This window comes from Anguilla anguilla, chromosome 10 (assembly GCF_013347855.1).
Source record: "Anguilla anguilla isolate fAngAng1 chromosome 10, fAngAng1.pri, whole genome shotgun sequence".
Taxonomy (NCBI): Eukaryota; Metazoa; Chordata; class Actinopteri; order Anguilliformes; family Anguillidae; genus Anguilla; species Anguilla anguilla.
This window is the reverse complement of record NC_049210.1, coordinates 15,005,777-15,030,491: the sequence shown is the minus strand read 5'-3', so window position 1 is coordinate 15,030,491 and position 24,715 is coordinate 15,005,777. Positions and strand designations below refer to the sequence as shown.

Sequence of the window (24,715 nt, the reverse complement as noted above, 5' to 3'; positions counted from 1 at the left end):
AGGAATTTACTAGGGTGAGACCAAACGGATACTTTTTGGTCAAAATGCTAATCAGTTCCAAAAACGACATTTTGTGAAATGATGTTTTGTATTGGTTCACTGACATTTCCCCCCATCTCTTTGGCACTTTCTACGTAAAGGTTGCCCACATAGAGGTTTGCCTGACAGCTCATTTGTTATGTGCACCCTGTTTTAAGCAACATATTTTAGAAAAATACAGCTACCCATTTGATGCTCTTCCCTTGATTTATGCCTTCCTACAACTTTATCCATGAGTTGAGAGTTAGAATTCAATGGGGTTTACCTGATAAAGGTTAAATAAATAAAAATAAAAAATAAAAAAAAGAATATGACGATAAAGATGACGTCAACTGTGCAGGTCTCCCTTATTACCAGACGGGGGAGCCCGAGTTATGGCTTGCAGTAGCCCAAGGAAAAGAAGACACTGTTACCATGGAAACTTGGCCATTTCAATACCTGCGGCAGATATCGCCGCTGATCAGATCATTTAAACCACAACGGAGCACACGAACAGCTCCCCCCGGGCCCGGTACCTTGTTTTAAACAAATGTACTCGAATTAGCATGTTATGTAAAATGCACCCCATACATTTTTAGTGCTTGCTGCCAGACCAAATGTGAAAGTCAACGGATAGTATGCAATAGTGCTATAATTTCATGTTTTTGGAATGCTTAAGGACCTAAGGATATCTTCTGGTACAGTTCTCTCTCCAGGTTGCTGGATTGGATATGGGCTCAAATTCCTGATGGGAAATTGTTGCCAGTGTTGGAAAATGAAAATTTATTCACCTACAGTATTCACTACATTATAATTTTCCTTCGGGTAACCAAAAGAAAACACGTTGCCAGTCTTACCAAAATAACTTAAGACAATAAAAATATGATTTTTGAAAGGCCACTGGGTGACTTGATTTGATTAAGTTTTCAATAAATTGTTCAAGGACACACTTGTTGGCAGGAACGGCTGACTGTGCTGTCAGTGATCATAATTTCTGCTCCATGAGCCTTTACACAAACAACAATCGGTCCAGTTTGACTATGTGTCAAAGGATTGTATATTATCTTTCATTAAACCCATTATGATGAAAGGCAAACTATCATGAGTCTAACCTATTGATGTTCTGCTGCAGAAATACTTTTGCAATGCAGAGTAAACTGGATGTGCATCAGTGGGAAAGTGACCCACTGAGCAGGAATCAAATGTCTATAATGAATCACTGATATAACATTAGTGTCTCATAGCTTTAACCTTGAAATACCGATAGTATTGTAGTATTTTCACCTCAGTTCATTTTATAATAAGGATCTTAACGTGTGAAGAAGCCCAAAACTGTATGACATTAGTGGACACCACATCATTAGCTGTAAAGGAATATTTATTATCTGTCCTCTGAAAAGAACAGATGTGTTTTCTTTATAGTTTGTTTCTTTTTTGGCATGCGTAAAAACACAGAACACGACAGAAATCTGAACGCAGACAAAGACACACACCAGTAACTGCCATACAGTACATTTAAACAACTAACACGCAGAGTTTATCACATAAGTGCATCCATGTGTTGAGAAATTGCGTAATTAAGGTCGGGATGAGTGAAGTAAACACAGCAGAAGTCTGCATGGTGTGTATTAGACAAGAGAACATTTCTAACTGATGTTAAGTGCAGAACAATTAAACTCATTATGGAAATCTAGAAATATATTAAGGCTGGTGTACTGAACCATGTGCTTAGGCTCTCATTAATAATTACGTGTGACATAGCAGGATGAACCACATATGTCTTCATTACAAAACTGGTAATATTGGAGCATGGCGATCTTCACGTGGCTTTGTGATGCTCCTCAATATGTCTAATAAAAAGACGTTAAAAATATTCTCTTGTCTCACAGTTTCCAGCTCTGACTACAATTGAATCACTCATCCACTTTAATTTAGACACAAAGTCAAGTAACACATCTTAATTAAAACCGAACACACACATAGACACATACACACATAGACATGCACACACACGTACCAACAAGCAAACAGACAAATACATACAAAGAAGTAAACACACAACTAACAGACATTTAACATAAAGAAATAATATTGCCATTACATGGTAGGGCAGGGGAAGCCCCAACTCCCCAAATAAGATATGTACAATTATATTTGAGGATTGGGGAGGGTTGAAAGTGCTGAAACTGTCAGTGTGTCAGTCTGTCAATCAGGGTTGTTAGTCTGGCTGGGGTTGGGCAATATAGCAGAGGAAGCTGTGGTGATCATTTTTGTCTTGGTCTGTAGTTGAGAGATCAGAGGTTGTTTAGTTTCCAGTTCTGTTTAGGAAAGGTGGCTCAGTTCAATGTAGAGTGATGTCCTTCTTTTTTTCTCTTTCAATTATTCTTCCTCATTCATGTAACGGGGCAGGGACAGCAGCTGACTGACATCCAGTGCACGTGGTCAGGTCCTTGTCTTTCAGCGAGACATCATTCGGACAAACTCTGGGGAACGAGGGAAGGAGAGAGAGAAAGAGAGGCACAGAATTTATACACCACGAACACAAGAAAAGAACTACAAAAAATGCAGGTCAACAAAGAAAATGATAGGAAGGTATGGGTGGCCAAGTAATTGACACACTGAATTATTCTGAGCAAAGCACAACCGGAATGCTAGTGGAATGTCCTATGAAAGTCCCACAAAATGCCCAATGACTGATTCTCATCCATCTGCTTCTCTCTATTATTGTTCACCTATTGGAGGAGGTCCATGAGGTGAAATAATCCCTTGGTAAAGAGATAATCTGACAGTTACAAAGCTTTCATCCTCCCACCAAGTCACAATTCACTTTTGGAATACCAGAACACTAGATTGAGTCTAGTGTGAAAGGTCCAGTGTTTGCTAGTCTCGCACAATGAAAAATCAGGTGAAAATCCTGTCTTCCATTTTCCATCATAGCTAAATTAAGAAATATATCTCTAGATGCTGCCTCTTTCATTCTCTCACTCTCAAAATGTTCACATTTCAAATAGAAGGTTTGTGTGCTTTGCGTTATGGCAATTAAATAAATGAAATAAATACAGGAACTGAGTATGACCACACACTCTTTTAATAAAACACAAGAGTCACTTGATGCTGCTCACCTTCAAAGTCTACATGGCCGTCACCGTTCAGGTCAATGTCTCTCAAAATGTCCTCTAAGTCCCTGTGACCAACCTGCCAGAAGAGGGACAGGGTTAACTGCGCAATTATTCACGGAAATCGAGGCAGGCGAAGTGGAGGCACAAGCTACCCCTCTGACCTCACCTGTTGTCCTAGCAACTTCTTCATGGCTTCTCTGAGCTCCGCTGTGCTGATCTGTCCATCACCATTGGTGTCAAACTGAGAGAGATCAAGGAGTTTGGGGGGGGGGGGGGGGTTATGAAATGAAAGTTGTAGAAGGGTGGAATGGAGGGAAAAGAGAATGGGGCAGAATGATGAGAAATTTGGAAGAATTGAGGGCCGCTTTGCAAATTACATTGATGCACACATTATCTCTGCTGGTATGATCATTGACTGTCTTATAGCTTCTGTGGTACACATCCAAACCATCAGTAAGACATGAGAATGAGACGCGTTAAAGAGATTGCTTTAATATAAATTTGTGATATTTAAAGTCTGACAGCAAACAACAAACAACGAGTACCTTTAATAGGGAACACAAACCTGAATCACGATTTAGTATGTTGGTCTTCACCATAAGAATGATTTATCTTTGTCATTTCGATTGTGTCACAAATAATATTTTAGCCATAAACAAAAAAATATACTGAACACTACCTGAACAATTTATCACCTAACTGTCCCGCATTGTGAAGAGTAGATTCAGAAAATTTATTAGAGGCTGCAGTGTACATTAATCTAAAACTAACCTCCAAATCTTCAGTTGTGTCTTAAATATTGCAGTTGTGAAATTTGAAATAGATTTGTTGCAATTAAACAGTGTTCTAAAATTCAAAAGACCCACCAGTTACATAAACGGTAAGTTATCTCTCAATGACATCATCACTTCAAATGCTCTCTTGCAGAAACAAAGAAAAGATTTGAACATAGTGAAATATGATTATTTCTAGTTCCTCTTTTCTGTTCGAATAGAAGAATTACACACTGAAAAACAGTTGTCTCTCTCGTCTAGCCCTCTCCACTTCTTACCTCTTTGAAGGCGTCCTTCAGCTCCTTGACACCAATCATGTCTGCCGTCTCAGCCAGAAGCTTGGGTCCCATTAACTCCACAAAGTCCTCAAAATCCACGTGACCCCCCACTTCAGAGACGGTTGGTGGGAAAGAGAGCCGAAGGTCATGACCAGGGAGAGAATGAAATGCTTCAGAGAGAAATCTCAGATCTGCGACACAGTTTACTTGAAGGATCAGACCCTGCCACTTTCATGCTCACTAAGAAATGAGCACATTCCAGTTACTTTATGCCAAAGGACACAAAAGACTGCCACTAGGTATAGATAATCACGTTTTCAGTTACAACTTACACTACTATAATACTTTATAATACTTGATTAGGTCAATTATGGTATTGTAATGTATGATGCCAATGATGAAGTACACTTTCGTGTTGAGTGTAGTGGTTATGTAGGAACCTTGAATGGAAGGTCCAGTGTTTTCTTACGGTGTGCACAGACACCCGTGTGCACACACTCACGGTTCATGTTGATCTGCTGACTGAGTTCAATCAGCTCCATCTCCGTAGGCATATAGCCCATGGTCCTCATGCAGTTCCCCAGGTCTTTACAGCTGATGAAACCATCTTTGTCTTTGTCAAACTCTTTAAACGCTTCACGCAACTCTGTAGAAACAAGTATATTTTACTTAGGTTCGTTCATTTGCCCAGACAGTAATATTGAGAACAATTATTTTAATACGGAGAATGATGACAAACTTAAGTTCCTATCTATAAATTCTCAATTCTCTATAAATTCTCTGAACATCTCTTGCTATATGACACACCAATCAAAGTCAAACCTACATATGGGCTCTTTGATGTAACATGTAATTCCATCTGCCCCATAATGACCAAATACCCAATATATCATCAGATAACAGGGGAAGACTCACCATCAATTTCCTCTGGTCGCAGTTCTCTGTCCTGTAAAGCAAAAGAATCCAGATTAACCATCATGAGTGTACTATTGAAGTTATGAAATATGACACAATTCATTTAAATAATAAAAAGTGCACTGTGTTCAACTGGGTGAATGTCCATTTTGATACATGCATTTGAATCCAGTCCTGTGTGGCTGCAGTTGTGACACCAGGTGACTGGAGCCTCTGTTTTGCTCATGATGCTCTGTGGTTAGAGAGAAGCTCTGAGGCACCCAGTCCTCAGCACACAGGGTCTTTCTACTGGAAGGCGACGTCACCAGAACTGTCAAAAACCCTGTTCTGCATGTTTTCCACAGACCCTCCTGAGGGTACACAGAGGTACGGAAAACCCCGTACGGACACAGCCGTTACCTCTATGAAAAACAAGATCGCTATTTTTTGCTCTTCAATGGCGGTATGACGGAGCAATCCTTACGCAGTGAGGGTATCGCTGGGGAGGGGGGATGAGCGATTTTACCCAACCAGCCATGACTGGCAGCCTTTAAAGGAGATGCCAGGCAGCAGGGGGAGAGACACTTCCCAGAACCCTCAGGGGTTAACAAACGGGAGAGACCAGGAGACTAAACACAATGGACTTGCTGATGTCACAACCAACATGCTGCTAACTGGAACTGCTGAAAAGGGCCGGGGAGGGGGGCGGGGTCAGGCCTTTTCCCAGTCACCCCCCCCCCCCCAACAGCACGTTTTCACACCATAAATCATTGGTCCTTTTCCCCGCGTCTTTACTGCATGTCTCTGTAACCTCTCTATGAACACCTCGTGGTGAAAGGTAGGTCAGACCCAGGCACAGGCCATCAACTCGGTGCAGCTGCTGAAAATGGCATCTTTCAAATGGCTAACAGAATAAGGAAACGACTCAGTTTTCTTTGTCTTGTTTAGACAGTGTGATACAAGATCCTTTTAGCGTTTCCTCCAGCAGTTACTTATAGATCCTTCATGCCTACAAAACATACATCTCTTCAACCAACAGTCTTCGACACATACACACACACATACACACACACACATGCACACACACACACCGCTTCTCAAAAGAGCTATGGTACCCAGCAGCATGCAATCCTACATAATCTATTTTTGTAGCTGCCATTGTATTGGCAGTACATATCAAACTTCACTCTTTGGCTCAGACTGTGCTGCACTCACAGGCAGTAATACAGTGTAAATATTAATGAGATGTGGATGTATTGATTAAATTGTATACCGTACTCCTGCAAGCCGGTGTTTGTTTGCACATGCATGCATTGCGTGTGTGTGAGAGCAACTGTGTGTGCGTGTATGAAAGTGTGTGTCCAGACTTACGTACAGTCTGCCTGTTCTCAGCGAAGCCCTTGCGGAGGAAGATGCAGGCAGGGCCCAGCATGTTGTGCATGAGAGCGCAGTTCTGGGCTAGGGCCAATAGAGGCTCCTGGTAGGCCCCCAGGCCCCCGCCTGGGCCCCCTCCTGGGCCCCCTCTTGAACCCCCTTCCTCAGAGGACCACACTGCTCTGTACCTCTGCTTCTCATCCTGGACCATCTTTCAGGGGGGGCCCAGGAGATGTAGGTGGGAGGGGGGGGGGGACCAGAGACAGTGTTAGAGATGGAATAATAACTGCAACCTGAACACAAAACTGTGAAAATGCATAGACACCATGGGCAGGGGGTAGGGGGGAGGTGACAGTGAGGAGAAGAGATGAGGGAGGATGAAAGGTGGTGGGGATTTGAGGGGGGGGGGGGGGTACAGGGTCCCCAGTCAGTCTGATTGATGGGCTTATGACGTCAGTCATACTTCAAGCCCACTGGAGAGCCAGCATAAGCTGGTTTTAATGTTCGTCAGCCCATCAGACATATCTGTGCAGCCATGAAGACGCTTTAAGCCCAAGTGGTTGGATTATCATGCTTAAGTCGCATGCCAAGAGGGCCACCTCTCAGCTCAATTCCTGCTCTCTCGTCATACACTGCCCTTCACACTGTCCAGACCCCCCTTTTGGAGTTATGCACCAATAAACACACAATACACTCTCAGTAACTTCACCTTTTCTTAGTCAGGAGGATTCAGATTCTTAAATAAGCTCTTCTTAACTGCACTCTATTTGATCTCTCTCGCTCTCTCTCTCTCACTCACTCACTCACTCACTCATTCTCCCTCTCTCTTACCTCAAGTTAAGCATTCTTTTTTAATTAGGATTTGCCAAGCTTGGTGGTTTTTGTCTGATATCCCTCAGAGGTGCAGCTAGATTTAAAAGCATATTTCTTTTTTCTTGTTCTTCCCCAACTCATTCTGACATCAGTTGCGAAAAACCCTTTGCATCAGATCATGACTAATGCTGCAGAGCTCGGATTGCCTTCTTCATGTACAAATCTGAGTTTCTGGAGGAATCAGGATCATTACGTGCAATTATTCCAAACAATGCTTTAAATATATCAGTGTATTCAACAGCCCTATTGCATTTGTTTTTGCCAGCCTGTGAGAGCACAGTGTCAAATGAATCCTGCCAATGAGTCAATTCGCAGTTGCACTGATGGAAAAAAGTTTAATGTTTTTTGTTCGCTGCCTTATTATTTGAACAATATTTAAAAATGCATTCAGTTTTTGCACCTCATAACCATTCTTTATGGGGTTTTGTACTGGGGTATTTTGTACCTCCTACTCTTAATATTACCAGAAGAGGCTTTTAGGAAGGCCACGTATGATTGGTAGATTAATAATTCAATAGCTTGGAATTATCTTAAATGTTCACATCTAGGAACAACCTTCATCTGTTCATCTGTCATTCCATAGTTTCACACGCTATTATTTCAGATTTAACAATAACAGTCATTACCTCACAGTAAGACTTTTTAAAAACATTTTAAAAAACTGATTTGGTTATCGTATGAACCTCAGATCCCCTCCATTCAATTTTCCCCTCCCCCCTTCTCCATTTAGTAACTACCGTAATTACTTTTTCTATCACTCTCCCCGGTTGTTCCTGTTCTACCATTAAATTGAGTACACATTTACTTTAATCTTTCTCACCATGTTAATACAACCAGCAGTGCACAATGGATTACTGTTTATCACTACGCTGTTTGAGCTGTGGGCAGGAAGAGAGATGTTGGCCACTGCTGTTTTAGTAAGATCCAACCTGACATCATATTGCACTGTACAGTGCTATTGCTATAGATGGTCTAAGGGTTTTTTTTGCATTAGATCGCACTGTATTACATTCATTTAGAAGATGGTCTTGTCCAGAGGAACTTAAATTGTAAGGAGACACAAATGCAACCACCTGAGTAGACATTGTGAAACCAAGCGCATTTTCCAGGGTACTACACTTTCAAAAAAAAAGAGAGAGAGATGGAGAGATAGAGGGACCAAACGTAAGAGAGGGGCATCTGTATTTCTACATCAATAAGAAACATGTGCCCAGTTTTCCATTCATTCATCATAACAGTTTACTAGCTGCGCTGTGTAGACTGGCACTACAGACCTATACACTGTCAAGTGCACTGTAAACACACAGGCAGTGTGTGAGAGAGACTGAAGTAAAAGAGTGAGACAAATGGTTGAGAGAGTAGAAACAAACAAGGGATGAGAAAAAAGACGTATGGTAGGAAACAGAGAGAGAATAAGACAAAGAAGTGAGGGAGAGGAAGAGAGGAAGGCAAAATGAACGAGACCCCCCCACCCCCGACCCAGGGGAACTGGAGCTCCCATGATGAGTAATTCATACAGACAGCTGAATAATGCCAGTCACAGATCAATTAAGCAGGGCACATGTTCTGACAAGGTTACCACGGTCAGTAATTGGGCATGAAGCCTGATACGAACAAGAGAGACACAGAAGGAAATGCAAAATGTTTCAACCACAGCTTTATAGTCAGTGAGAGAGAAAGATTACTGATGTAAATTTAGAGTAAAAATAGAGTGACTAACCAACTGAGCCAGTACTCCTTCGGTTGAATTCTATAATCTGCACTGTGCACTGTTTACAGAGGCAAAGCCAGACGCATAACAGATGAAATGACCATACAAGTAACTGGCATGGTCCCCAGAGACAAGTATGTATGCGCTCTTAGATGAGCAAGGAAACTGAACGGAGAAATGCTGTGTATCTATAAATGATGCAGTGAAATCACATTGTTCTGATTTCTCATTCCAAGTGAAAGAGAAACACAGTAAGTGAGAGAAAGAGAGAGAATAAGAGGAATAGAGGAACACATACATAAATCTGTCTCTTTGTAGCAATTACAAGGACTTGAATTAAATCAATACCATGCCATTAAAATGTCAAACCTACCTAGAAATAGACAAGTGTGAGAACGTTATGTAATGTAGACTTACTGAAAGTATACACACAGCCGAAAACTATACAGCTTGAAATATATGACAATCACCTTTTTGGCAACAGACACAAAAAAACCCAAAGGAAAGACAGATGGCAATGCACGTGTACATAGTATTGAGAGCACTTGTCCTTCAGTTCTCTCTTACAATGTTCCTCTGTCACTGCTGCAAGGTACTTTTCCTTCTCACAGTTTATCCTAAACCGTTCTTCCTTAAGTCAAGTCAAGTCAGTTCAGCTCAGCCTTTCTATACTGGCGTGAGACTTGTTTGTGCTGGCTAAGCACAATCACAATTTTTAAATAAACATCACAAAATTCATTCTCTAGCCCTCTTCTAAACAACTTCATTCTTCATCTCTAACAGCACCTACTACCCTTACCAGGTCTGTTCATATTTGGCCCTAATGTTCACAGACAAGGTGCCCATTATCCCATTGATTGTTTTGCTAAAAGACAAACCAAACAAACTGATGACTAACACACTGACTGTCATGGCAGTACAGCCGAACAAACAGACACCCCAACACTTTGCCTTGTGCTGGTCGTACATTTTATACCATTTTACTGGCTGGATCTCGCATAGCATTACCACATGCCCTCTAATGCCCTGTCTGTTAAAAGGATCAACAGCCAAGCCAGCTGTTTTTTTGAATAGGTCTTTCCGGGTCAAATAAGTAAAAGTAAGTGAAATAGGGATGTGACTATGACTGAGGTACGGACTGTGCAGTTTGTAATAAAGAATACATCACAATTCCACATTCTTATAATTGGTATCACGCAATTTGTAATATCTCTCAAACTAATAACAATGACACAATTAAACAAACAACACCCTTCTGTTTCATGCAGTAATACTGCTGCCACTACTAGTATGTTTTATTTATTCTCTGGTCTAAGTAGGGTATGACTATTTGCTGTAAATAAAAATAAAAAAGTCTTGGAGTCGGAGGAGAGTGCAGCCTCCTGTTGTTTTTGTTTAATTTTTAATTCCCTGTCAGTCTGTTTTCTGTTTTGTTACCAGCTTGTGTGTGTGTATGTGTGTGTGTGTGTGTGGGGGGGGGGGGGGGGGGTGGGGGGGTTTGGGGCAGTCGCGTCAGCTGCTACTGCCATTTGAACTGATGCCGCAGTGATGCACTTGAGCATTACTGTCTCTGTGGAGGGGCACATTTCCATTAAAGATTCCATTTACTCTGACTATATTTCTGCAGACCTCCTTATCAAAATTTGGTCCTGCTCACACAATAGTTCCGCTGCACCACTTGCCAAAAACAATGTGTCAATAGACAAATTTACAGAGATATTCACACACTTTTTAATGTTTAATGTATTTACCGCTCACAGTGGTGGTTTGTTGTGGTATTCTTAGATGTGCATCCGTTTATCAGTCTTGTTTTCCAGTTTAACAACTCTCTCTCCACCTCTGTTTACGAAGGTGGAGATTTGTGTGCTCATTCCACGGCTTGTGCTTCCTCCTGGGTGGCCCAGGGGTTTTCAAATACTGCTATACTGCTATGCAGACCTGCCTCACTGACCAGCACTGTCTCCTATCCTTACCCATGTAGCTCACTGCCTCCCCCTACACAACAAAAATATATTGACAAATATTGTAGAAATACATTGAGTGATACATTTGAAGACATGGAGGTCATCCAAAAACTCTTTCCAGTAAATGCAAATATACTGTTATATTCTGAATCTAGTCTATACCGCCAAAGCAGGCAAAGCAGAAATAATTCTTCTAGATATTGTTCAACACAGTTCTCAGCATAAATGACAATGTATTAAAAGTTTCAAGTAGCAGTTTATCATTTCACGTGCATATATGTCTGTGGTATGTCTTGACAACATTGGCATGTGTGGTTAAATGCAACTAACTTAAGAGCAGCTGTTCATTATCACAGAACATGGAGAAATATATCTTTGTTGTGATAGGATTATAATAAATTTCAAATTTAATTTCAGGAGGAAGTAGAATGCTGCTCTCTGCTACAAATCAATGCAAGCAACGGAACTGCTGACCTCTCTTCCTTGAGTGCCGTACTCTTTTCCTCTGCATGTCATTCTGTAGGCTGGGAGATTGGCCCCCTGCATGCTGCAGCTACGACAATACTCTGCCATGGTGTGGTCTGTACTGAGATTTAATTAGAAAGCCAGCTGGGGCTTGCACTTTTAATTAGTTATCAGCCCAAACGTGCTCTCGAATCCTCTGAACATGGTCTCCTATGTATTCCAAACGTATTCCACAAAAGAGATAAAGACGCTTCCTTTTAGTCCCGTGCCCCCAAAAATATGGAATACCTAAGCCAGACAGAAGAGTCCCCTACTGTAGTATGTTTTAAGAGAGCTCTGAAAACATACTTTTTAAAGATGACTTTTACATGTCTGTACTTCAGTCTTTGGTTTATATTTCCTTGCTTTGACTTTTTAAAAATAATATACTTAATATATAACTTGCTTTATTTTATTGTATTTTATTCATTTGAGTCTGTATATTTATTTTTATTGTTTCCTATTTTTCTTATTTTTACCATTTTGTGCCACAATTTTTGCATGAAAGGTTCTATACAAATATGTTTTATTATTATTATTATTATTATTATTACAAACCTTGGTGTGGTCTGTACTTCATGAGACACCCAGTTGGACTGAGTCACTAGAACAGGTCAAATGTCAAAGATAAAACTGCAAGGTCAGGTCCAGGATGCTCAGGCCAACAGAGTTCACAATAGAATATTACCGCAAAATACAGTCCAGCCAGTCCGGCCCAGTCTAGCACAGAGAAGTCTTGTGATAAAGTTGAGTCGAGGACAGATGACAAGATTAGAAAGACCAACAGCACATCTAACAGTATCTAACAGCAGAGTGTGACACATAGCAGTACAGGGAAAATAAACACCTGTCAAACCATACTAATGCTCGACGTCATTGCCTAATGAGGTACAATTACATTTATAATACAGATACAGCGCGTCACAATGTACAATCAAGTCCAGCAGAGTGAAATATAAACTGGTCCATTCTTTACAGTCCGTTACAACAGTATTGTATTTGAATAGAGATTAAGCTGAACTGAAAAATATAGCAAAGCCAATCCCTCACAGTCCTGTACAATGTAACAGACTAAGGCACAGCACTCAGAGTACTAGCACCCAGAGATTCAGAAGACATTAAGCACAGCGCTCTACAGACAGGCTTACCTTCTTGGAGAGATTTTTGATAGGAGATTTAATGCAGTTTCCCATAGCTAAGTATCTCTCAGTCTGTCTCTCTGCATGTGTGTGTGTGTGTGTGAGTGTATCCTTGTGTGTATGTGTTTGTGTGTGTGTGTGTGTGTGAGAGAGAGTGTATGCTTGTGTGTGTGTGTGTGTGTGCGTGTGGTTGTGTGTATGTATGTTAGAAGGGAGTTTCTTGGGGTCTTTCTTGGGTAGAGGCAAAAATTTGGGGGAGGATGAGACATGAGGAACCTGGGGAAAGATGCTGAGAGGCTGAGTGAGAGGGAGAAAAAGGGAGAGAGAGAGAGAGAGAGAGAGAGAGACAGAGAGACAGAGAGAGAGGTAGGCTCTGCTAGTTAGCATGGACGGATGAACTTGCCGAAATGAGAGAGGCAAAGAAGGAGAGAAAACAACAACAGCTCTCACATCTGGAGAAGCAGAGGGAGGGGGCAGAGGAGGGTAGAGAGAGATGGAGGGAGAGAGAGAGAGAAAGAGAGAGGGAGTGGGGAGAGAGAGTGAAAGGGGCATGCCAGTCATCCTGGCGAAATTTAAGTGCTCATACATAAGCAGCAAAGCAAGGATGGGGGGAAAACCAAGATTGCGTACTCATCTGCCTGCATTCTCTCCATCCATTTCACTGTCTGCAACCATCCATACAGATGAGAAACACACTCATCAGACAGCACATTACCGCTCCCTCCTTAAGAGCTGAAGACGCTAAGCCAAAAGCACACAGTCCATTACACACACATACACACACACACAGGGCTGTGGAGGCTGCTAAAAATACAACACAGAGATGTAGACAGGCCTATTAAACGCATTTAAAAAATTCATCCACAACACATTGCGATTGCGTTAGCAAAGCCTGAGATCATTGCAAGACGTAAGCAGAAATAAACCTGCATCAGTGGCCTTCAACTGAACAGGATATCACTGTGCATTCACTTTTCTTTAAACCCTCACATTTCTATCTGTATTCCTCGGCCGCCTTTCTCTGTCCTCTCTTCCACTTCAACCCCTCTCTCCCTCTTCCCAATAGCTGCATCTATCACTCCTCCAAATCATTCTCAGCAATGATATTCTCTCTCATTTCTTCTATTAACCTGTCTATCTCCCTCTTTATCTCATCCCTTCTTTTCTGTCTACCTCTCCATTTCCTCTCTCTCTATCTCTTCTCTTCTACCATTTTCTTATTCATATTTTTCTCTTTCATTCTCTCTTTACCCTATTTGTCCCTTTTCTATGCTTGCTTTTTTCTCCTAACTCTGAATCTAGTTGATAAAGACACCAAGCACCCCCCTCCCCCCCCCCAATAAGTGGCTCGTTGTGAACTTTAGAACACGTCACAAACCCAGACACACAAGCTGTCTGCTTACATCATTTGAGCACAGTGTACACGCACCCTTGCACACAGCAGCATATGCAAATGCCTCACGAACACACACACACACACACACGTATGCATGCACACACATACAAACACACATACACACACACACACAAACGCGAGCACACAGAGGGAGAACAAGCAAGAGCCGTAAACACTGGCAGCTAATCCAAAGCAGAATTTTGATAATTGCAGACAGAGTTTAACAAAGATCTCTGTCTGAGCTCATGCGCCAGGGTAGGATAATCTCATTAGATACAGAGAGAGAGAAGGGGACTGCGGGGAGGGGGAAGAAGGAAGAAGGAGAAATCTTTTAAATGGCGCTGGAACAGCAGGAAAGAGAGAAGGATGGATAGAGGGAGAAGGGGAAGTGCATGCTGGTTCACCGCCTGCACAGAACAAGGAAGAAAACCCCATGGGTCAATTACCCTACGGCCCTTAGGTGAAATGTGTTAAATTTCCCATCCTGTGTGGTGTGTGTTTGTGGTGCGATGTGAAACAACGCAGCGCTAACAAACATGTGGTGAGATTTCCCATTAAACGATTCACTCCATCCATCTGTAATACATCCATCTGTCTCTGTCAATCCCTGGCCCTGCAGCTTGGCTTTACACTCATTTATAGCCCCTGCCGTTATCCCCCTCATCTTGTTTTCTGTCCCATACTCCCTCCCTTCCTCTCTCTTTTCCAGCACCTCTCTCCACCAGCTCCCCGATTCTTTTCACCCACTGTTGCCATCTTTGGGTGGCCTTCAATACTGCATTAATATAATGGCAGTTGGCAGCAGTGCGCATGAGCACCATGCATGTGCGCACATTCACACACGCACGCACACACATGTGCACACACTTAATATTCTTCTTTCTTTCCTTCTATTCCTATTACATACATCTACTTCAATGGAATTTCAGTCCCTGTAAAAAAAGATGGCTGCTCCTTTAAATATCATTCTAGATTTTGAACAAAAGGAGACAAACTGACCTCACACTGTGAACACGCCAAGGCCAGGGAGCGTTGCGATAAATATAACCGCACTTCCCCGATCCACTGTCGCCCCCTCTCTCGCTCCCTTTTCTGCCTTCCCTTTCTCCCAGTTCCCTCTCTATCCTCATCTCCCCTCTCTTCTCTTCTCCATCATCCCTCCCTCCTTTCTTTCCCCTTCTCCGCAGGGACCATGCCAAGGTCATTCAGACCTGGGCACAGACGCACACAGACTCAGAATGGAAGGAGACGCAGAGAGAGAGGCAGAATACCTCAGCTGTGCTTTTGCAAAACACTTCCTTACATCGTTTCAGAAACACATTTTCATATTATATCAGTACAGAGATGCAATATAAGGCAGAAAGAGAGAGAGAAATTCTGCAGCCTGATTTTCTTACATAAGCATACCTCTGTGAGACCGCATTCCCGTTCCTCTTTCTTTGTCTCAACCTCTCTTCCTTCTTTCTCCTTCTCTCTGACAGGGTGCCATGCAAGAAGAGCTCTCATGCCGGACGTATGTCACACTGACTGACACATTGATTAGTTAACACCATAGCTAAAAGGCTTTTGCACTGAATGACGGACAGGCAAATCTCAGTGACGTGCTTGCGAAGCTGCAAACTCTATAGCACACGAGCATGTTAAAGATGGACAAACTGATGAGCAGAGAGGTTCAAATTAATCTGTTCCACGATGGCTCACGTCATACTTGACATCAGTGGAGCGCCCCCCCCCCCCCCCCCCCCCCCATATGCAGTGCCCCTAATGTTTGGTATAATTGCCCTATTGCCCTCCCAGTGCACAGCCTCAATTTTTCACTGTGCTTTCCACTCCACTCTGTTTACTATGGAATCCATCACAACATTTCCCTGTGAGTGTGTGCCTATGATATGAGGTCTAGCTGTGGAATGTACTTCAAACAGAATTCATTTCAACACACAATATATTACATTGTCTTTGTGGATATATCAATAGTTTGCCTTTTATCGACAACATACATTGAAAACATGGAGCCTACAGGATCAACAGAATACAAGGAAGCAATAGGGAGAACTGAATACTAGCTTTATCACTTGCACATTTAAAATACTATTTTCATCTGGTGACAGTCTGTTCTGAAACAATCGGCACCCACATCATATTGGAATATTGCTATATGCTCAGAGGAATCTTTAGTTCGGCGCTCTCTCCTTCATTTACCGTGAATTGTATAATCATTGTACAAGGAACACCCCTGCTTCATTAAAACAGATTAACCAAAACAACAATCTGTGCGACCAGTGCCACTAATCAGGTGCAATGAACTACACACAGCACAGTTTGCAGCAACTGTGTGACTGCACCCTGTGCGGCTTCCGCATTAGCAGCAACAGTGTGCTAACAAGAGCTTCATCTATATCAGGTATAAAACCTATTGCCTTACTATGCCTTGTGTTGTGTCGAAATAAACACTGACCATTGGTGGAGAACCTTAACAATAGATTGATCTGAGTTTTGCCTTGTGTAACCTGGAATAGAAAATACATTTTTTATGGTATGGCTTATAGGTTTGGCTTCAAAATTCACCTTTGTCATAGAAAGTAGAATTGTCAGCAACACAGACTTCAGCCTTTTCTGTCTTTTTGTGTCTTATAATCTGGTTTTGGAGAGGGCTATATTTAGCTACTACTGCCAGAGTATGATTTCTGTAGGGATTGTGTGCAGGGTTAGAAATTGGCGAGAGAGACTGGATAAGGATAGAATCGCCTCCTTTGGGATGATTTCAATTTTAATAATTGCCAAAGCTTCAGTGTGTCGGAGGGACTGACGAGCGGTTTGTGCGTGTGCGTGTGTGTGTGTGTGTGTGTGTGTGTGTGTATATGAAATGGTGTTCTTGGGGTCATTCTTGGGCAAAGTCTGAAATTGTGTACGTGTGTGTTTGCACAAGCACGCATTTGTTGGTTATGAATGCAATGCCATAGCACGATGTACTTCTCAGCCTGTGCGCACCTGTTGTGAAAAGCAGGGTTACAACAGATACAATCATGCACACTGCAGCCTCCACAGCTTCTCTAATGAACATAAACACACAGGCTTTCATTTTTGCCATTTCTGTAACAGCAGACTGACAGACCTCATTTTCCACGTGACAGGTGCTCTAGGAAATCAGTTAAAGTATGCCATGTTTGCTTACATATCACAGCACTGAAATTACCTAAAAAACTCTATCTCCGATTGAAACTTGTTTGCATGATATGAAGTGACAGGTTTTCAAATAATGTTATTTTAAACCACCAAAAACGTCTGCTGGAACTGCATCAGGTCTGTGTCACAGACATTTCCCCATGGAAATCTTGAGATTAAAATTTAAGGTCAACAAATGGTTTTCAGCTATAAATTCTTTATCTCAAACCACCTGCCAGCTATGTTACAGGTAACATTTTGGAAGACACTTTCCTTTAACCATTTTACTTTGCAGACAATTACAGAATGGTAAGCACAGGCATATTGAAATTCAAATGACAGCATTAACATGTAATTTTGCTTGGGCCAAAAAAAAAGATAATTTGGGACACAGACAATAGATACAATCTCCAGGGTGCACTTTAGGACCTGTGACAGCCCTCCACAGCAGACATCCAGAGACCTATCTTGCTGGGGCAGTACCATTCACACCACAGGGTCCATCAACCTTCCCTCTCCAGGGCACGCAGGACATCTCTAACGTACCTCTATGAATCCTCACTCCTATCCTCCACCCCCTCCACCAAACAGCTGATGAATGGTTCTTTCCAAATTATGTTCTGGTCAAAATGTTCCAGTATTAAAGAGTTTTTCCATTCCACTTGAATGAACTGTGAGGCAGAGTTCTCTACACGTAATATAACAAAACTGCCTCCACAACACATTCTGACAATTATTCCTTGCACTTTCAAAACTTCAATTTCACAGTTCAGTAAACAGTAATTTGGCATACCTCCTTATTATGATCCCTAAATTAATGTCACAACACCTCATTGCCACCACAGGTCATGTCAAAGTGCCAACAACAGTTACAAAATGAGGAAAGAATGCCAAGCCTTAAACCTCTGCTAATTTCTGGTGTATGCCAGGAGCACTTCCGCTGTCATCAGCACCTCATCAGTATGTTAAGGTTGTGTAATTTATGGGGCAGAATGGGGAACCAATGGCAGTCACGATTTTGGTCCTCAACATTATTTATTTACAACACAATGACATCCTGTCATTGAAACTGCACTGGTATAATCAGAAAATAGCTTGGGTTAAGTACAACTTCCCTCTGACCTTTCTTCTGTAGCACACACGTACACACAAACACACATATACTGTTGTGCTATTCTGCTAGTTTAAGACATTTTTATATTTGAAAACACTGATGAGGTAACAAAAAGAGATCTCTCCATCAAGGAATGGTTGAATTATTTCAATAAATCAATAAGTGAAATTTTAATTACTATTGTGCCAGTGCACTAAAAAAACAACAGATAATTTTGCAACAGAAATTCAATTTTTATCTGAGAAAAGGCAAAGCACAAACAACTATAAATGAACAACAAGACACGATTCCACATGAAATGTGATACTGGGTTTGTTCAGTCCAATAGCAGCCAGAAGTGGAATGATGCTTGTTGGGCTTACCAACCCCCAGCTCAGGTGGTGCCAGAATGCAAAAAACCAAGAGGGATGCTTCATATTTTTCCTTTGACCAACTAAAGCAATGTCCCAGATCTGTATTGTAATACTCGCAGCATGGGGTATGTTAGCTTGTGAGCTTTTGGTAGTTATAGCCTTTGCTTCCTGGGGCGACATAGCTCAGGAGGTAAGACCGATTGTCTGGCAGTCGGAGGGTTGCCGGTTCAAACCCTGCCCTGGGCGTGTCGAAGTGTCCTTGAGCAAGACACCTAACCCCTAACTGCTCTGGCGAATGAGAGGCATCAATTGTAAAGCGCTTTGGATAAAAGAGCTATATAAATGCAGTCCATTTAGCATTTCCCTCATCTCACAGAAATGTACTATTCTGATTAAGTCTCAAAATTACAATCATTATTACTTTTTATACATTTATACACACACACACACACACATTACTGTTATATACTTTTTTTAAAACAACAGCTTGCTGGGGTTCTACAAACAAAATCACGTAGTTCTGCAACAGCTGTGTCACCACCATTTTTAGAAAAGGTGAGCTGAGGAAGGACCAAGGCAACTGCTGTACTGAGCAATATGTGACACTTTGAACATCAAAGTGGTTTTCTTCAAAGCCCAAACAAATAATAAGCAAGTAACCATGAATGCAGAGGGTTTGATCAATACGAGGGGTGTAATATATGCACTAAACTGCTTTGGTTTTTAAATAGCAACTCACTCTTCAAATACTGCCCCACCCTCACACACAAGCACAGAGGATAACAGGATAAAACAACGGATTTTATCAACTGACTGATCAATCAACATCTGGAAAACATAAATGCCAATTTAAGTGAGAGGTTTTTAAGAATTATAAAGCTTTCAGATAGCATATAAAAGTTGGGAACGACAACCAAAGATAGCCATCCTACATAGACGAGAAATAACTCATCATCAACATCATCCTTTTTTGACTTCAGAATAGTTACAGATATAGGCCATTTGAAATGCCCTGTGTTGCAACTTCACAGAACATTCTGGCACTAAAACTGTGAAATATATGACTCTAGGAAAGGTGATTTTATAAGTGTGAACAATGACCCAATTACAGGAAGAACTGGGTGACTGGACACAACATTGTTTAGAATACAATTTGAAATGAAAAGTTTTCTAGCTGACAAGGACGAGCCAGGCTATATCCGAGCAAAATCTAAGCTGTACTGGGATTAACCTTGTCCGTTTAGGTCAAAATCTTTCTCAACCGAGATTTCCACCCCTCTAGATGTCTAGATTCTGGCTTTTGCTCTCTGAATTACTGTTTTCTCCTTCGAAGCCATCCACAGTCTGATGACCGCCAATGCCCTTGCCAATGTGCTCCACTCCAATGCCTCATATTAGCCCATGTCCATCCTCGAGGACATCTTGTGAGAACACTAATTACTGGATGTTCCTGATTCACTCTATACCAAGAATCTCCGGCATCCCACACAAATTGGCTTCCTTCTAAAGAGCAGTCTGTAAGTATTTGGACAGTGACACATTTTTTGTTGTTTTAGCTTTGTACTCCAACACACTGAATTATTGTATACAGTCTGTCAACTTTATCTTTATAGTCTGTATCTTTATAGGGCAACAATTGCCCTATAAAGATACAAAACCGCAAAAATTCACTAAAGTAGGTGGTTTTCCGTTGAAAAAAAAAACTTTAATTTGAGGGCATTTACATTTACATTCATATCTGATGATCCGTGTAAAAATTACAGCGCTTTTTATCCATAAACAATGTAAGTTCAATGTTGATTGCAAGAAGCATAATTTTGCCATTACAGCAATTTCATCATAAAGACTGAACCGATGTCAGACTCTGATGTTGGAATTGTTTGTATCATGAAAATTCAGGAATAAAGGAAAGCAAATATTCCTTTGAAAGCCTAACAATGACATAACTGAAACTAGACACAGGTCACCATCAGAACTGTCTGATTTTAGTTTGATCTATGTGACAGCATTTGAACAAAACAAAAAACAAATAAAAATAAGAAATTGCTGTGAACGCCTATTGTCTTGTTCTAGACCTGGACAAGGAAAGAGCCTTCCAAATTCCAATGTGAATTTACTCTGCCATTTTGACTTTTTTTGGCCCCAGTCAAGCCATTTTCTAGTTATATTTCCTCACAACTAAGGGGAAAAAACAATATATTGCACAACATGGCCATGAAAAAAAATCTCATTGATGTCTTCAGGTCATATCAACTGCATACAATGTATTTTCAATGTGAGAAGCTCTATATTGTTATTATTTGTTCCAGATTTGGGTTTAAACCAAATTGTCTTGGATAGTTTCCCAGAATCCAAACCCTCTGATCTCTGCGGCATGCCAATCAGCAATTAACATCATTGCACTGTCACTGCAGTGGTGGAACCATTCTTCACGTGATGCTCTATGACCTTGAACCATCATGTTCAGTTCTATGAAATCCAGTCTAAGGCACCTGCGGCTGGTGATTAATTAAGAACAGGAAAACTCAGCACTAAGTGTTTCTAATGTTCTCCCTCAGCAAGTGCTCAGAATCCAGTGTCTTCAAAGATGGTTCTTATCTGCCACGACATCCACTTTTCAGATAGTTGCTGATAACCCATCGAGTTGAGTGTGCAATGCAGCTGCGTATGTGTTTATGCAACAGAAGTTTATGCAATCATGAGGAGATCAGGTTTAAATCTCATGTGAGGTAGCAGGCTCCAGAGCAGGACATTTAATATCAACCACATTAGTAAGCATTCAGTCATATAAATCTGGAGATAGATAGATGGTCTCACAAGGACATATGCAAAGTAAATATTACAAAGTAAGGACACGGGCGGGTAAAAAGTAGACTTGATTTTGCTGATATAGGCCACCCAGAAGAGGTCTTTCAGGTGAAAGTAAAAGCAAGGTCTCCAGTATTTGGGTTTATTCCGCTGGCTGGATTCGAGGGAAACAAGAGCACCCCCGTTTTAGTTCAGCAAAAATAAAAAAGCACTAGCTAGACCACGCAGTCACCCACTTTTTCGAAGACAATATTGTAAATTGATGGCCTTTACCCTGAAATAACGAATCGTGGGTCTTAACCACCCCCACCCCTCTCAGAATATCCGTATTCTTATTACTGTTCCTGATTAAATTGTCGGCAGTCCCTTCCGACTCAGCAATAGAAACGGACGTCAGCGTGATTCAGACTCCAAATATACACCGTCCCGATAATTATTTTAATACACACTAGCCCAGTGGGCGTCCTCTAACCAACGTTGGGGGTTCTTTCACAAGTTGACTGTCGCCTATGCGCCCCGAATAAACATGACGCGCGTGGTTCTCAAGTGTTGACACCACACGTTATTTATTTATTTTTGTCATAAAAACCTGTTCTGAGATAAAAACAAATTTTCAGTGAGTATGGGAAACGACAACGTTCAAGTTACGTCAATCCGTGAAGTATTATACCCCCCTCAGCGTCAGCTTCGCCCGAATTTGGTGGACTATAGCATAGGCCTATATAACATAGAAAACAGGAATTATCACAAAATCAAGTTTTACCGCATTGCACAAACAGACGGGTAAAATCATGTCTCTAATAATATCATAAATTATGTTCGCCAAACATAGGCTAGCCTAATTAATGGTGGGTAATATAGACTATGCTTCTTTTTCTGAAAGAGTTGGATATGGAAATGTTCAGGGAGATTATCAATTCAAGCTAACTGATATCTTTAAACTCACTTGGTTTAAATGTAGGATACGCAAATTAGGCCCAAAATCTCAAATGGGATATTGATTTAGCGAACGACATAAAAGCATGTCCAGAATCATGCGACTCGTACCTCGATGCATTTCATTCCTTTTGTGGATGGAAGCAGCACAGGTGAGCATTTCAATACTTTTCATAGCTCAATGCTACCTTATGGCAAAGATCAATAGGCCTACAGGATATTGTCCATGCTTCGTGACCATATATTGAAGGACTGCATACCACCTACATACTTGTAGTCTTGTATAATATTTTGGAATCGCATTGCACCGGAGGAGTCGTTTTCCACTTTCTCTAATACGCAGAACATGCAGTAACTGGACCAGCCTCACCCAAAATAAATGCGTCCCCGGTGGCGTATTCTACTCCAAGCGCCCAAGACAAACACTACTTTACAGTTATTAACCGCCAACTTAGGAAAAGTTAGTTTTGTCTTAAGGCGCTAGGCAAAGTAATCGGAGTCACTTGTAGAGATAAAGGAGATATAGGGCAAAGCAACTTTGAGGCTTAGTCTGTGTTTTCACGTCCCGCTTTGATGTAATTCAGTACCACGCAATTTGGCCTTACCTGTCCAAATACGGAGTTCAGTATGGGGTGTAGATTTGAGTCAGATTCTGAGGAAGTCGTGCTGGATCTTCCAGAACGGCCAGATGACCGACTGGAGGACGCTGGCAGCGGTGACGACGAAGCAGGGGAAGACAGGCTGGCGGGCGGGTCGGAGACCAGGCTGAGAGACGAACTGGCCCTTGTATGGTCCCTTGACTCAAAAAAGAACGCAGCATCGTCATTGCGCTTTGATACAGAGTGTGCCGGGGAGGGGACCCGAACTGGAAGAGGGTCTCCGTGATGACGTTCTGGACCTATGTCGTCCAGAACGGTTCTCTGGTGATGATGATGGTGATGGTGTGGGTGTCTGGACGGCTTGTTACGCTCCTTTCCACCCCGCCCGATCCCCTGCCTCTCCGGCAGTTCTTCCTGGTCGTATCCGGGAGCGAAGTGGGCGTGTGGATGGTGGGACTGGCTTTTGGTCCCTCGCTTCATTCCACTATTCCGGTTACTTACGAGTCGAGGGTGACACAAAGGTCTTCGGGCGCTAGCGTCGCACTCAGCCGGCCAGCATGTTTCCTCTGCAGTACTGCTGCTTCGCTGAGCAGCGGGGCGATGATTGCTGCGGCGGCCGCTTCCAGTGTGTTCAGAGCGGTGTGTGGTCTTGCGACTCGCCGCTGAAGATTTCAACAGGGAGGTTTTAGATTCGCTCTTTGGAAGAGAGCTCATTATTGCTGTTCTTCTTGTTTGTTAAAATCAGCACCGTTATTAGGCTACTGTTAAAACAAAGTCGCGCTCAGAATGTCATGTCCATGTGCAGTTGAGGCATCCCGCCAATGTGTCAGCAATGCCACAGACTATGCTACTGGATCCTTTCCTAAGGTTGACAGCGCATTATTTCACAGCAATGTTGCAACACCAATTTGTTGAATGTCTCTCTCTCTCTTTCTCTCTCCCTCTATTTTAAAGAAAAAAACTGTTAAGTTTCTGTAGCCACCTGCTTGCTCCGTAGCGCCGCGTCGTTATTCTGTTACTGAACGTGCACGTATGTATACACAGCAATGCTCTTGTGTGGGAGAGACGCTGCGATTGGCATCAAACCGTACACTGTCGTGCGCGGGGATGTTTCAAGAACCCCGCTTTATGCTGTAGGCTGTATTGCGTGTGTAGCTGTCCTTGGACAATGATGTAGGCTACCTTCATTCTCGGTCGCCGGTGACGACTGATTCAAATGACCCCTTTTAAAGCCCTATATAATGGATATTAATTAGCTCCTGAGACGTTCTATTTTTAAAACAGAGCGGACACATTGAAAGGAACATCGTAACAGTCTTCGTCATGGTTCATCTGAATGTATTCCTGAAGAACGGAACATTTAACAGCAATATAATAATAATACTAATAATAATAATAACAACAACAACAACAACAACAATAAGAAGAAAAGAAGAATGCATTTCAGTGTCATACATGATCTGTCCACATGTCTGAGAATGGCCTGCCTGTTGTCATTAACCTGTCATTGCCCCTATACAGACTGTAACGTGTTTAAAAGAGGTAAAGGACTGAGGGTGATCCATTGTCTTGACATCTGTCTTGACAGTCAATACAAACTATTGATCTCAGAGATCACATCGGCTATGGGTGTCTAGCTCGTCTCAAAATTCTTCTCTGTCTCTCTGCTGCACTCTCCGTGGTGGAAGATGGGTGTGTAA

General features: G+C 41.9%; 1 protein-coding gene across 6 annotated transcripts; it reads right to left on the bottom strand.

Moving 5' to 3' along the window:
- Positions 1-1,378: 1,378 nt before the first annotated feature.
- On the bottom strand, positions 1,379-24,325 carry cabp1a (calcium binding protein 1a). Of its 6 annotated transcripts, none has more exons than XM_035435465.1 (8): positions 23,022-24,325; positions 6,458-6,667; positions 5,104-5,134; positions 4,691-4,834; positions 4,189-4,298; positions 3,304-3,378; positions 3,141-3,213; positions 1,379-2,501 (listed from the first exon to the last, which is right to left on the bottom strand). In XM_035435465.1, exons 1-8 carry the CDS (start codon positions 23,727-23,729, stop codon positions 2,476-2,478), a joined length of 1,377 nt encoding a protein of 458 aa, XP_035291356.1. In that variant the 5' UTR covers positions 23,730-24,325; the 3' UTR covers positions 1,379-2,475. The 6 variants fall into 6 exon arrangements, with proteins under 6 accessions (XP_035291356.1, XP_035291359.1, XP_035291360.1 ...); XM_035435468.1 differs by lacking the exon at positions 23,022-24,325 and adding an exon at positions 15,451-15,755; XM_035435469.1 differs by lacking the exon at positions 23,022-24,325 and adding an exon at positions 15,043-15,384.
- Positions 24,326-24,715: the final 390 nt, after the last annotated feature.